This window comes from Photinus pyralis, unplaced genomic scaffold (genome assembly GCF_008802855.1).
Source record: "Photinus pyralis isolate 1611_PpyrPB1 unplaced genomic scaffold, Ppyr1.3 Ppyr1.4_LG6, whole genome shotgun sequence".
NCBI classification, from domain to species: domain Eukaryota; kingdom Metazoa; phylum Arthropoda; class Insecta; order Coleoptera; family Lampyridae; genus Photinus; species Photinus pyralis.
In genome coordinates this window covers 3,202,199-3,217,793 of record NW_022170663.1, presented here as the reverse complement: position 1 = coordinate 3,217,793, position 15,595 = coordinate 3,202,199, and the positions used below count along the sequence as shown (strand labels likewise).

Below are 15,595 nucleotides of genomic sequence, written 5' to 3'. Positions count from 1 at the left end.
ATTAAAAAAATATAATCCTGAAGAATAACAAGAAAATGCACAATAATAAGGAAATGTGTATACTACTTTACTATTAGAACGTAAACTGCAAAGGAGGTATTAAGCACATTGTTGGCAAGGTTCAGGTATCATCATTTCCTGCATACTAACATAATTGACATACGTTAAGGATAGTAAATCTGTGATATAAATAGCGTGGAAACGCTTACAATAAGTATTATCAGTCATAAAAATGAAATGAAATGAAATGAGACGGTATCCTGATAAATGGACTGGCAGAGCAGAATGACGACCGAGGTCTTTACCCATTTGATTTCTTTCTTTGGGACCATTTAAAAACTATACTCAAGAGACACAGAATACCACATGAACAAATTACAATAAGGGAAACTTTTGTTAATGTTCGAGAATAATGAATAAATTCAAAGAGGAAACGCAACAGATGATACCTATTGCTATGTAAACCAGGGAGGTATGACCCTTTAGGTTGAAATAATGCCGACAATAAGAGTATGCCTTCCCGGGTTGCTAAAGAATGCGTATAAGTAGCGTAACTTTCGGTTAAAGTTATGGGAATGGCAAGCGACACACCCTGTATTTAACATTATTCAAAGTCTGATCGGGAAATCTGGTGGAATTTTATTTAATTTTAGTTATAGTTGCGCTTTTGCTGTAAAAATTGTTCAATAATTTAGTAGGTTTTAATTGTTTTTTTTTGTTGTAATTTAAGACGTAGAAGATAAGTAACATGTGAGTAAAGGAATTATTGCGTCTATTCGAGAATTATTTAGCAGATGTTTGATAAGGGAACTTTATCAAAGTAAAATTTAATTGACTTTCACGGAATTAGTTACAAGTTATAGAGGGGGAGGTACGTCTACTCAGGTTCGAAAATATCGCGAAACATCCGTCGTTTTGACTTCTGCTGCTAAGTACTGCGGGCGTTGTTATAAGTTATTTTTTAATTTTTCCTTTGCGTCCAAATAATAATGTCCACCTTGTTAGTAACTGATCGCGACATTGACAACCTGTTATTTTTCGAACTGTTACTTCATTTTGAATAAATCTACACACCTCAACTGTGTGACCTGGAAAATAGTAGAAAAGTCACTAACAAAGAACGTTAAAAAAGGATTGCTCAACTCCGTTAAAGATCGTTTTGTTCACTTTTGTACAGTTATCTTTATCGATCTTAATTTCGCTGATACCATCGCCCCGCAATCAATCCAACGTAAAAAATCCTGCACTCTTCCATAAAAATGTAGATCTGATTAATTTTATTACTGTTAACTTTACGACGCTGGAATCGCTCGAAGCGCACTGAATGATTTATGAGTTGTTGTAATTGATTAAAATTTAAATTTCGTTAATTATACAATGGTAAGGTAAGTAGCAATTTATTCTACCGGTAAATATCGGTTACTTAAAGATTCACGAATCGGTAAAGAGTTAATTACAGTACTACGAACGCCATATCGTACACAATTATCAAGTCATACATGCGGCTAATTCGGAATGCAAAAAAAGGCTCGTTAAGCACATATACTTAATGAATCACACACAGGGGCCAAATAAAATAAATTAAATTTTTTACCGCCCTATTCGGAAAAAAAGGCGATATCTCAGGCGAGCGCTACGAATAAATCGCCCACCTATACGAATGGGCCGGACCGGCCATTTCGTAATTAAGATAATATATTATTGAATGTAATTAAAATCTATTTAATACAGACCATATCTGACTACCGGTAATAAATATAACACGGGCTCGTTATTTAAGGATTCAAAATGTATGATCCTATTTGTTATTCTCGAGGTATTTCTCCGCATACTAAAATAGAATCTACGCCTTCTATATTTACACAATCAGTTTATAATGTGAATAAAAAAATTATATATGTAATTCTCCCAACTTTTAATTTATTGTTAGAGATTTATAGGATGAGCATAAATTTTCTTATCTACGGTTAATCCGAATTGTTTTAACTTAATTATAAATTAAAGGCCAGCAGGCGGCGTATTAATTACAAGCTATTAATAATTGTATTTGTTTATAAATTGGAATGGCTTAAAATACTTGTTAAATGTGTATATTACTGTAAAGTTATATAAACAGAAAATACCCAAAAGATTTATTTCAACTTAACTTGAAAAAAAAATTAATTTATTGTGTGTCGTCTTTGCATACGTGCAGGAAAAGTGAGCCTTTAATCAATTTTTTGTTGTAATTTTACTGCTTGTTTTTTAATTCTGTCTTCTTTACTACCTTTTGGAATATGTTTGGGATGCTTTGAAATTTGCTGTAATAAATTGAGATTGAGTTTTATGCTGTTTAATTTTAAGTACAAAAGAGTGTCTCTAACTTTTAGTGAGGTCAAGAACCACAGCCATTAGTTTAATCGCATGTTTTGTGGAACTAAAGGTGACAGTGACGGCAACAATAATTATAATATTCAAATTGGAATGGCCATCTTAACCTGGAAACCACAAGATTGTTTCAATTCGAAATAATACAAACTTGGGTAAAATGGTTAACGATATACAGAGTGGCCCAACGAGAAGTATACAGAGGGCTTTTAGGGTATTAAATTTAGAAATTTCGAAAAATCCTCGAACACGTCAATTTTGTATTCAAGGGGGTCAACTTTTGGAATACAAATCACGAACCCAAGTCTTCACCCCTCTACGTAAGGAGCTTAACCCCTAAAATTTTAACTATGGCAAATGGCACATTATTTGAAAGCCAATTTAATCGTGATTACTAATCTGCTTTGCTTTTTAAATTCTATTGATTCGTTTCGGAGAACCGATGACAGGTTCACCTAAGTTTAACAAACAAATTGAAGCGTCAAAATAAAATTTTAATACAGGTGACTTAGATCGCATTTGTTTTGGTTTTTTAGAAAAAACCATTTCAAATGCAAATTATCTCCAATAATAAGTTTTGTTAAAGAATTTTCGAGTTTGCTTAGAAAAATCAAAATTTTATTTTCGAATAGAAAAAGAAGTTCAACTCCTTTTAATTGCAAAAGTATGTTGCATCTTCGAGTATCCTTTAGAAATTTGTGCAAATTAAAATAAATAGCAAATGTCGTACAAAAACTTGCTATGCTATAATATTGTATTGGGGATTTTTATGACCGATATTTGATAACACCTTCTGCCTTGTGAATACAAGGGATGTGGCGTTCATTATGTAGCGCAATCCATTTTATTCCGCTATAAGTTTCCTAATTTGTTCCATCACCAGTAACAATGCAAACAAAATGGAAAACACTGTAGCATCGGACTTATATTATTGCGAATTGCTCTCGAGAGAATCGCACAGATTAATATACGGCTTCGAGTTTATAGCAAACAATTTAAAACAAAATAAACATATCCAAATTTTAAACTACACAAAGAGAAATGGAGAGACACCATGACTAAATGCTTCTATTGTTTTAAGGGATAAGTCCGATGGTTATCAAATGCTTAACTGAGTCAGGTATAGATATACCCAATTGATACATCTTCGGCCTTGCCCACTTTTAAGACAATCGAACAAATCGTTTTTTTTTTTGTAAGTCAGGGTCTAGACTGTGCAGGGGTAAAGATATTTTCTCTTATTTGTAAGGCGCCACGGTCCCAGTTTTCTAAGCGAGATTAGTTTCAGTTACTTATATAAGACAAAAAAGTGACAGTTCAAAAGAGTAATGTTGACCCACTTACCTTAAGTTTAACGAGGCGCGGATCATCCGAGGCTAGTTTGGCTAATTCTTGGTAATCACCCTTGGCAGCTGTCACGAGCCATTCGGTGCACTTCTTCGGGTCTAACTGTAACAATATTTCATTGATTTTATGGCCTACGCATTGTCTCCTTGCTGGTGTTTATGTGGGCACCAGTAAGACAAAAAGCGAAACGGGAATAATTTATGGTACAATATTTTACACGACTAAAGACAGCGACCGACGACAATTGTGATAAAAAAAAAACGCACGCCAACGGCAACAATAATTAATAAATTTTTACAAAGATCTTCCCGAAAGATTGACGCGAATTTAGAAAAAAATAAAACAAGTAGGTAGTAATTATCGGAAGTTGCATACACGCCGTATGCGAACTGCAAATTATGAACTTGAAACATGCAATTCCTTTTGTTTATATAATTATAAATTATATCGTGATTAAATTCAGTGGATCTGAATTTATAATTGATCCCTTGTAGTAAAAAAATAGGTGGCGTGACTAAAAATCAGTAATTTACTCGTGCAACTTAAATGTATGGTGGATTCAGTGATTTGGAAAAAAAAACGTAAATTAGACAAGAAAAATTACAAACTAGACTGTTCACACATCAATGATGATAAATTCTAATCACGACAGCAGAAAATCCAGACATAGTTAATTACGTTAAAACGTGTGTGCCGGCAATTCTCGCCCGAACAATTCGCACCAGCAAATTTCACTCCCAGAATGGACATTACGCACCCCAAAAATTCGCTCTCGGATAATTCGAAAGATAATTTTCAACAAGACATTTCGCAATAATTGCCACCTACGAATCTCGCTTCCTGGGCAATTGGGCGCTCTCATTATTAGTAGGACAGGGGCTAGTTTGTAAATTCCTACCGGGAAATACTTTTAGAAGGGCCCCCTATAAGGATTTTTCCGGAAAATCGTGTAGCAGGCAACTGTTACCATGTAGTTAATTGGCAAATAAAACAATACTTTTATTGAACAAGTTTCTATCATAACTAATCCTAAGGTTGGTGCCTGTGTGGTTTCAAAATTATTTTGAAAAATCAAATGGGGGCTAAGTGAACCCTCAGTCCTCCAAATCCTCTTCCAACCCAAATATTTGGAGAAAACAAAAAATGAAGTCAACATGTATTCTTTGCAATTTTCTTCCATTATTTTAACTGGATAATCCGAGGGCTAACCCATCTACTTGTGATCAGTGAATAAAATGGTCTTCCCCAATTTGTACATAAAATTGTTACAATAGAAAAGTACTCGTACTATGCAGTGCCGTCGTTCCAGTGTGAAGGAATTTAATTTTTTGGAAGGCTAACGAGGGTTTACATATATTAGTCTTTTATCCTGGAAGGATTATTGAGGTACTGCCTAACATTATTCTATCGTGCCATAAAATTAGTCGGAAATTTACTTTTAACACAAAAGAAACATTGATAAATAAATAGCCGGGAATCCGTTTCCAGATAATCGCGTTTCTACTGTAAAAATAGCCATTTACTTTTTAATAACAAATATTAGGCCTTAAATTAATTACGCCTCCTGGAAATCTCTCGGTATCCCTCCTGTTCAGTCCGACCCTGATTATTAGCATGTGGAGCTCCAGCAAGTTAGTCCCCACAATTAAAAAAGTGTGTAATGAAAATTTTTGCATAGCGCTACTGTTGTGCTAAATTGTGCTGATCCAATTTTAATTTGTGCTGATCTGAAGAGAATAGTTGTCCTTAAATTGGAACGCAGGGGTCAATTCGACTCTCAGCCGCACACACACCCACCCACCCAAACAAACAAGAAAGTAACCCTATAAAGGTCTTTGAAAAAACGTGGAGAGTCAATATGACCACCGATATTTCAGTGCACGAGATATGGGGTACCGTAAGACTATTTTCAAAACTTGTACCGCATAATCGGATAACTATCGAGCAATTACCAACATTGCTGATTTTAGATTTGTAAAAAAACTTGGAAGGGGCGAGGGGAGGGGGCTGAGAGTCAAGATGTCCCCCGAGAGTTGAGTATGGGAACTACCGTGTACCGTAACACTATTTTCGAATATTTGAGCGGCAAAATCCAATATGCATGGAGCAGAACTCAAAATAATAGTGGAATTTGTACCTTAAAAAACCGGGGGACTGAGAGTCGAACTACCCATGAGTTTCAATTCAATGAAAACTGACTTTTCAGATTAAGAAATTCAATTCTGAAATTAAAATTGGATCAGGACAATTTAACATTATAGCACTATTTAAAAATGTTCATAACACATTTTTGTTAAGTGAACAGGGGGGTAAAGCTGTGAACTTGAACTAGGGGAACTCGTAAACTCAGTTTCTTAAGAAAAATAAGTTCTTTTGTAGAAAGTTTACATTGCGCAGTTTGCGCATGCGCATATCTGAGTTTTACTATCCGAGATATGTTCGCCATTACTAGATGTATCTGTGTTTAAAATTTCATCAAAATATATTAATAAATATGAAAGTTGATATTTTTCTTGGATAAGGTGCCAGAGCCATAAGAGAAAGTGGCTTGAAATAAAATGCTCTAAAAACAAGTTGCTGCTGTTTCATTTATAATAATTTATAACCGCTACAGAGCACCTGGAAATACCATTTTTTCGCCCCTCTATAAAAGTAAATTTTAACGAAGCTTGAAACAAGACGTAAAGGCAAATAAACTAGTAAATATAGCAAACAAGCTCCTGGGTCACTGAAAATTTGATCAATTTTTACTTGAGTGATGATAAATATAATACTGCAAACAGAATTGGAAAAGTCGAAACCGTTCGCGGACGGACGAACTGGCGGACAGAAAGTCCAAAATTATGAACTCGCTTAGGAGTTCGTTAATAAACTGTTCAAAACAATTTGGACAACGAGTGACAAACACAAACAGACGGACAGAAAGTCCAAATGATCAAAATTACCAAAATACTAAAACCAGAAATGGAAATATGCGAAACCGTTCGTGAGTTATCATGTACACAGACGGACGGACAGAAAGTTCAAAATCTCAACGAGCTCTAGGTCGCTCATTAATAAACAATTCTAAATTACAAATTAATTTATTAATTAGGTACCCTTAATTCACAAATGACACAATAAAGCCTTCCAGATCAATTTACTTGTCTGCTTGTAATGACTGTATTGTTTTGGTGTATATGTACGATCACACACTAAAGTAATGATAATGGGAAGTTTGCTGCCATTTAGGCAACCAACCACACACTATCTAAAATGGCAACCTTTAGGTGTAAGTTTTGCGGCGGAGATTCGTGTGGCATGGGCACAGCGTCGCGCATTGTCGTCTTTGCCTCGGCGTTTGAATAGGATCCATCACTGGCAGCGGGTACCAGGACAACGACGGGCCAAAATATTTACTAAGGCCACGCTAAAGAAAGCTCAGGAAGCTTCCACCCTTAACAGGAAAAATCAAAGTTCCATTACAGGGCTGTTCACAGGCCATAATATACTGCTTAAATTAAATACAATCTACATAAGGTTGGCGCAGAGAGGAACATTGTGGACAGGAAGATGAACGCCAGGGCAAAGGCTAAATTACAGCGGCGGGGACAAGCTCAAACCGCACGAAATACGGGAACTTAAAGCTCAGAGCAGCAATTAGCTCCTTTAATCGACTAAAACTACACTAAAACTAGTAAGGGCAGTACAAAAATCCCTTACCCTGACACACAATACAATGTAATACAGGATGTACGCATATATGTATTCCAAAAAAAGTTTCTTTCGAAAAATAATGCCATGCGCTCCGCGGGATTATAATGAATTTTGGTCCACAAGATCATTGGGGTTGGCTAGGCGTGCTCTAAAGGATAATAAGATTAAAAAATTTTAAAAAAAATGCTTCTAAATTTCTGAAAAATGCAACACTTGTTGTAGTATGTTTGGTATTTATTTTGGACCGGCTTTCCTTTTGGTGTGAATCTGGTTACGATTGAAGGGTATATGCTACCCCTCGAATCTCATTTTATGTCAATGAAACCCTCAGTAGTAGCATTGTATCGTTTATAAATACAATGCTATAAATACAATGGTAGTAGTCAAGTATGATTGCCTCCTTTACTGTATTATTTTCATTCTTATTTGCGGTTGGATCCTTCAAGTATAATACCTTATGACCATTCAATGAAATTCATGGCCAGCGTTTCTGTGCGATTTTATAGTTGGTTAATTAATACGGCCATTATAACTCAGATCTCCAAAGCAACTACAAGAATCTCCTAAGAGTCTGAGGAATTATTGAGAATAAAGAAATTTAAAAATGAAGACATGGAAAAAATCTAAAAAACTCAAAGCATACAAAAAGGATTGCATACAAAAACGATAGTAAAATGGTTCGTATCAGATTTCTTAGATTTTAGTCCTAGACCAATAAAAGTCAAATTTGTGGGAGGAGGAACTCTAAGAATCAGGAAAATTTGATTGATCTCTAGAATCCAAAGTACTCAAAGGATCAGACGAATCTAAAGAAAGTGAAGTATATGAAGAACTTGAGTGAATAGACCTAGGTATGTAGCAAAAACTCACAAACCACCCCGAGAAAACATCCCCACTTGAGATCCTAGAATACCGGTCCTCCCTCGTAGCGGTTTTCTTTTCATGAGAAGTTTTGTTTTTGCTTTGATTCGTTACCACAGGGCGTAACAGTGCGAACCCCTCGCCAAATTACCAAGATGCCCAAAGTTTGATTAAATAAGAGTATCAGTTGTATTCAAATCGTGTATCTGATTTGCACAACATAAAACTTATCGCCTTTTTCTACGTCACCAAACAAACGTCTAGGGATGGATTATAATCGCGTCCTTTCCCACTAATTAATGACAGGAAACATATATTAATTGGGGGCGGTCATATAATTCTTGTAATTCGTTTTATAGCAATAAATAACGAAGGGTAGAATAATATTTTGAAAATAAAAGCAAGTCAAAAAGTTTCCATTTCAAGGAATTTAAAAAAACGGAAATGTCCACATTTAAATAATAAAAAAAAAATACTAAAATGACAATGTACTTAACTGGCACCATTCCAGTTGCAGAATAAATTAGAATATTTATATACTTTATGACAAAAGCCAACAATACAATGTCCTTAAAATAAACTTAGAATTATAAACAATTATGCATGTTAAAGTCCATAGAATCTGAACATCAATGTCAAGGAATGGCAGCGCAAATTAAAAAATGCAAATTTAGCGTGTCAATACGTCGTGTATGTCGTTAAACGTAGCCGAACAAGTTCACGGCACGAAAAAAAATTTATATACAACGTCAGTCAGCCGTATAAAAATTAATTTTCAATAAATTTGAATCGCAGTTAGAAGCGAGCATTTTAATTAAATTTCGAATTAATTAAATTCAATTTATCTAAGAGTCCAACAATCGACTTATACAGATATGCATGGAAGTACTTACCGAAGTGACTGAGGCGCCATCATCTTCGTCGGCACCCTGTGGACAAACACAGCACTAAACAAAAGAGCACGGTGTATAAATTAGCGGGCAATACGATAACATCACTAACTAAACGGACCAGTCACGCCGTTTTTATTAACGAATTACAAGCGACATTTATGTAATTTGTCTATCTTAGAAACTAATGAATTTTATAATATCGTTTACGATCTTCGAACTTTTGGGACTTGTTAATAACTTGATTATCGACAGACAGCTTCGATCAAGCGTTGATTGTAAGAAACGGTACCCAAATTTTCAAAAATCATGGCGCATGTGTTTGATTTGCAATTAGGATTACTATCTTTGGGCGTATCGGGGCGGAACTGGAAAGTGCCTTTAAACGTCATGTTTCGTACAATGCGTCAAACATTTTATGACAATGGCCACATTCACCGCATTGTGTGAATATAAATAATGGTCATTGTTTTCACAGTATCGAACTTGCGGGCCCTCGTATACGAAAAATAACGGACCTACCAAGGTGAATCGTCATTATTGTCGCCACAAATTGTAAATTCCTTTAGATTTTCTCACAAAGAGGCACACGACCAAAACGTTATGCAATCAATGCTCGGTCAGCATGTGAATACAAAGTGGGCCAATTCTTTAATTCAGAAAAAAACGGTTTGTCTGATATTTCCTTGAGCGTGATACTAATCCTAGTGATTTTTGTTAATTTATATCAGCTATCAATGGGATATACTTAAAATGATAATACAGCTAGTATTTGCCGCCAGGAAGTACACGTTAAAAAGGACTACCGGGTATCGGCATTAATTGGTTAATAATTCATGTCTTCTTTGTATAGTTTTGAGTTCTGATGAAATAAATAAACATTCACGAAAATTTGACCTGATTACTCAGTAGTCTTTTCTAAGATATACCTAAAGTTAGCCCAGCAATGTATGGAAAACCCGAACCCCATATAATCCGAACTACTTTGTAATCCGAACGCGCCACATTTGTAAAATGATATCTATAATATAATCCGAACTGCCGTATTCCGTAATCCAAACTGCCGTTTATCAATAAATAAAATAACCAAGAAAAAACTATATGAGTAACTCCTGTAGAAGGCTGTACAGTAAACTTTAGAATGTCTAACACAGCTTTTGCCTTTTTTAAGGGCCATTTACGGTCTTAGGTGCATTGAAGCCACTTAAAAGCCTACTTGTCTAGAAGAGCTTTTAAGGGCTTTTAATACAACTTTAAGGTCTTCACAACCCTCCATCGGCTTTTAGAATTTTATAGTCTGAGTATATTCATATTCTAAACTTGAGGAAGACCTCATACGTGCTATAAGAGCTTTTAAATGCATTTAGGGACATTTAAGAAAAATATAGAACTTTAAGAGTCAATCATTTCTAAAAGCATCCAAAAGTTTAGAATCAAAGGTTTATAAAGAATCTTAAAGAGTAGGTATGCAAAGGTCTTGTGGAGGCTTTGAGAGCCTGAATTGGCTTCTAGCAACGAAGACGTTCATTATAATAACTAAGTAGGTAGGTAAGAACGGATTTTTCTTTAAAAAAAGGAATTTCAAAATGGGTAGGGATTCTATTTTTGGATGCCAATTTGAGGGTTGCATATAGATCGCTTGAGAATAATCAGTTAAGTGCCATAAAAGTTACAACCCCCACAATTGAATATTGCTATGTAGGTAAGAACGAATTTTTCCAAACATTTCAAAACTGGAAAGGAATAAAGGATTCTATTTTTAGGTGGCAATGGGAAGGTTTCTTGTAGGTCTCGTCAACATAATCTATCAAGGAATTAAAAATCTTTGATCTCGTATTTGATGCACCATTTAATGTTGCGCAATTTAATAATTAGGTATTGCTGTGTAGGTAAGAACTAAGTAATATTCCAGGTAATATTCTTACAAATTATAAAATTTTAAAACAAGGATTGTATCCTTCGGCGGAAATTGGAAAGCCGCTTACAGATCATTTAAACATGATCTATCAAAGAAGTGAAAATATTTGATGTACTTACCATAAAATTTACAAGATCTGTAATTGAATATTGCTATGTAGGTAAAGTCTGATTCTCTTAACACTCCATAACTAGTCTCCGTTAACCTCTGTGGAGGTGGGAGGGGTCAACACACATTCTACCCTTCACGGTATTCCAGTAAAAGGTTAGGGGTTAGAAATTGATTTTATCTTTCATGGTATTCTAATTAAACGACTCAACAAAAGGAACTGATTTCTACCAACGATCGCACTTTCTTCTCCTTCTCAAAATAGGCGGTTGAGGGGACTGGTTTTACCCTCGGTTTTACCCTTCATGCTAGTCTAATGAAAGGTTTCAACGAAAAGAATTAATTTCTACCATAGGCCTCGTCTTTTTGGACCCTTTATCGCGATCGGTTCCTTGTATCTCAAGAGCGGATTGTCGGAGGGGAGACTCACAAAGAGTGATGGGAAATTATATCCATTGGTGATGCCAAAATTTCAAGACCGAATATCTTGAAAACGGTTTGTTGTAGGAGACCACTCACAAAGGCCAATTTTGTTTCTTAACTCATCAAGTATGTACATAACAAATTTCGTGGAATTCTCTCCATTTTAGTTGTCTTGCCAAGAATTGAAGTGGAACTTTTTTTCGAATTTTCAAAAACTAATTCCATATTCGTCATTTTCATGTTAAAAAACCCCAGATACCAAATTTCGTCGAAATCAGAATTTTTTTCGCACCCCCAAGTAAGTGGTAGGAACTTGGAAAAACAAATTCAAAATCGCATAGGGCATACCCGAAATGGGGGAATCCTGGCCGGACATGGCTACGATTAGAGCCGCCTCCCCTTCCAGCGTCCTAAGGTTCATCTCACGTGTGGGATGGCTTGAGTGACGTTGAGGGGTCGAGCGACCCTAGTCACAGAGGTAGTACAAAGGGCCCGAATTTGAGGCCTAAGTACGCGTGGACCCTGTTCACCCTCTTAGCGTAATCCAGAAACCCGAAAACCTATTCAAAGACGTACCACCCATCTTAAAAAAAATTAAAGAAGAAACCCAAATTTCACCCCTTCTTTGAGGATGGCTCCCAAACGAAACACGTTAGACCCTCGGTTTATTTGGAGAAAGTGCTTGTCTTGATCCCCTCCATCACCTAATTTTTTTTACATGCGGTCATGGTAACACCCGTATAGCGAAGATTTTAAATCTATCTATGCCAAGCGACCATTAAATGTTTATATGTAAAGAAAGATCTTCCGCCCCATTAATCATCTACCAAGAAGCTAAACATTGATAAATATAGAATGATACTACTTTATAACCCAACTATTTACTAAGCTATTAAGGTTAAAAAAATACGCAAGAGTTTTGACAATTTATACTTTTCAAATAACCGACGCAAGAAAAAGCGTCCATGGGGTATTGTTTTTTTAAAGAATGTAATGCTGCATCTGCATCAGATATTATTTATTTGTCATCTTCCGGAACCAGAGTACATAATCGAAGAAAAAGAAATTGATTTGAGGAAGAATTGTTCTTAAATTTACATTCTTTTCAGTTAAATACATAATAAACAATTTTATAATAAATTAATTTATAAACAAGTATAAATTTAATATAAGTCAAAGGCAAATAATGAAACGATATCGCTGGTTTTTAGGTGTAATTTCAAGGCATATCAGATTTATTGTAAATTCGCCCTGGAAAATTCGCCCCCGGCAAGTTCGCCCCCGACAAATTCGCTCCTGGAAGATTCGCCCCCGGCGATTCCCCATAAGATTTATTAATCCTCGGAGGTAACAGGGCCAGTACTTCATAAAATGAATTTTGTTTAATTGTTATTTGTTTAATATGTTACCAAACCAACCTTATTACTTCCGATGGTTAATAAATGTTATGGGGCGAATCCTACGGCGGCGAATCTCCTAAGGGCGAATTTGTCAGAGCGAATGTTTCGGAGGAGAATTTGTTGGGGGCGAATATTCTGGGAGCCAATTTGTTGGGGGCGAATTCTCCGGGGGCGAATTATCTTGCGGCGAACATTCCAGGAGCGAATTTACCTTGGGGCGAATATTCCGGGGGCGAATATTCCGGGGGCGAATATTCCGGGGGCGAATTTACCAGGGCAAGTCTTCCGGGGCGAATTGACCGCACACCGTATGAACACATGCAGTATTTTTTCTCTGAAAAAACCTATTTAGACTTTTGCTCTAAAATAATGAAAGGAGCTAGTAATTGACTATAAAGAAATTACTATTGAAATCCCTATGCTGCGTCGCGCTAGGCACTACGCTGTATACGATATTCCATACATAATGGGCACCCTGTATAATTTCGTGGTAATGTTTTCAGAAAAGTCATATGAAGTTTTGGAATCCTAGAAAGCTCTTTAAAGAAATTATGACATTCTTGCTAGAGGTCGTCCTATAAATATCAAGGAAAAACTCGAGGAAAACTGCACTTCACACTCGCCTGGTACAGCGTATGTCTCTTTTTTAAAGTCTTTGTGTCTCATCCAGAGTTAGATTGCGTCTTCGGAGCTACGAAAAGGCAATTTACACAATATTTATCTTTGAATGAAAAATTTCGGCGAGATGTGGATTTCTCTCAGACCTTGTTGGAGGTCTAATTCAAGGTGGCTTTGTGGTTGGTGGATACTCGACTGTTCTAAATTTCTGTTTGGTTGTAATATGAAGACGTTTTGGTCACATTCTAGACCTACAAGGTAGTTAATGTGATACGCTATTAGTAAAATGATAATGAATTGTTTAATTGAAATGTTGTTACTCAAATGTAAATCGTCGGTTAAGATCTTATTTTGTGCTTTAAAAGTTGCGTTAGGATTACTAAATTTTGTGTAGAGATTAAAAAATCAAAAAAAAAATTGTTTACGGGGGACAAATCACGGCACCCTGTAAAACGCGTTTATCCGTAGTGGTTAAAGAGAATACATATAAGAACGCATCATTTTATTTATTGAATAGCAAGAAATGTCACATACAAGCCCAATAGCTAAGTTATGTCGGCCTGCAACATTAATTTCAAGCACATTTTAATAAACGACCATCGCATACTATAATATCTGCAATTCAAATAAATTTGCCTGTAAAATTTTAATTCATTTCATGTATGCCGATGAAAAGTTTATGATTTAGAGTTGTTTAATTCAAGCACCCTGTTGGATCTCGTACACGGTACAAAATTGATGTCGGATGCGCCGCCGCCGCCGTCTCTCACACACTTTTCCCGTGCGTCGCGTTTTCAAGTCAGTGGCGTCCGCGAGCGCGCGTCGAACTTTTGTAAATAGCCGGCTGGTATAAATTTCATTCGGCCCCCCTTTGTCTAATTATAATGACGTATGGCACTTAGTGTGTACATGGCCTATTCGCGCATTCGAAAAACAATTGTGTTGTTTTCGAATGGTTTGGACACCCCACTCTTTTGTGAAATTTGTTTATGTAATCTCATATGGATGGACTCTCTTGTTTATTTACTGATGCGCTTTGTTTGTCGCAAATTGCTCTTTCTATTGCTATACATGTATTGCTGTCGTCATTTGTTTTCTCGCGCAAATTTATAGTCAAATTATAATACGTTATGTGTACCATTACGTTTTGAAATTTACTGCTCTATTTTCCAATTATTTTCATTAAAGTGGATATGAGTTTTGGCGGCCACAAAGCGAACAACCCCTCGATTGTTCAATGTGGAGTGTTCGTTTTGTTTTCGTTGAAAAGTTAGAATAGCAGATTCGTTAGGCGGGCACGCGACCATATTCTTCTCAAAATTATGCAACTGCGCGTGGCCACTCTTACGAATACTTGAAATTTGTAATTTTTGTCTGACTTTTTGTTTGTCATCAATTACGATGCATGACACTTAATTGGGGTAATACGCATTGACGCATTCTATGCAGACTAGCTGTAATTTCCGCAATATGCAGTGTGTTTATAACAACACAGGCTAACTTTCTTAGCAGCACTTTGCTCAGGATTACAATGGTTAATCAGTAAAACAATTTTTCGAGATATTCAACAAAATCTCAAATAATTATTCATTAATACGTCATAGGTATAGAATAATTATTGTAGAATGTACTTTTTAGCTTCCTAGTTTGAGCTATCACCGATCAGAGGCCACCCTTTTTGAACATGTAAAAATTGCATAGAATGCCGACGACCTATGAGGCACAGTGTAGAGAGGCAAAACTTATTATGACTAAAGAAGAAGCATTTGAAATTTTTGAAAATAACTGAAATACCACCGGAACACTGAAAATGTCAAATTTCGTTTTTATATTCCTAGAGACTCACGGTCACAAATGGACGATTCTTGTTAGCACCTTCCATGTGTACTTTTTTTCGGAGAATTTGAATCTGTTATGACAATTTACATAATCCGCTAAATGTAGAAGCTACGGGCTACTACCTTCTT

General features: G+C 35.9%; 1 protein-coding gene across 6 annotated transcripts in view; it reads right to left on the bottom strand.

Moving 5' to 3' along the window:
- The window catches only part of LOC116173164 (ankyrin repeat domain-containing protein SOWAHB), a 118,185-nt gene that overhangs the window by 81,985 nt on the left and 20,605 nt on the right, over window positions 1-15,595 (bottom strand). For 3 of the 6 annotated variants that reach the window (XM_031490470.1, XM_031490471.1, XM_031490472.1), the window contains exons 3-4: window positions 9,165-9,218; window positions 3,712-3,816 (exon numbers count right to left, since the gene is read on the bottom strand). The exons of 1 other annotated variant lie outside the window; for it this stretch is intronic. In XM_031490470.1, the coding sequence (XP_031346330.1) occupies window positions 3,712-3,816; window positions 9,165-9,218 (159 nt within the window). The remainder of the gene's footprint in view (window positions 1-3,711; window positions 3,817-9,164; window positions 9,219-15,595) is intronic. 2 more of the 6 variants (XM_031490474.1, XM_031490475.1) reach the window with 1 other exon arrangement.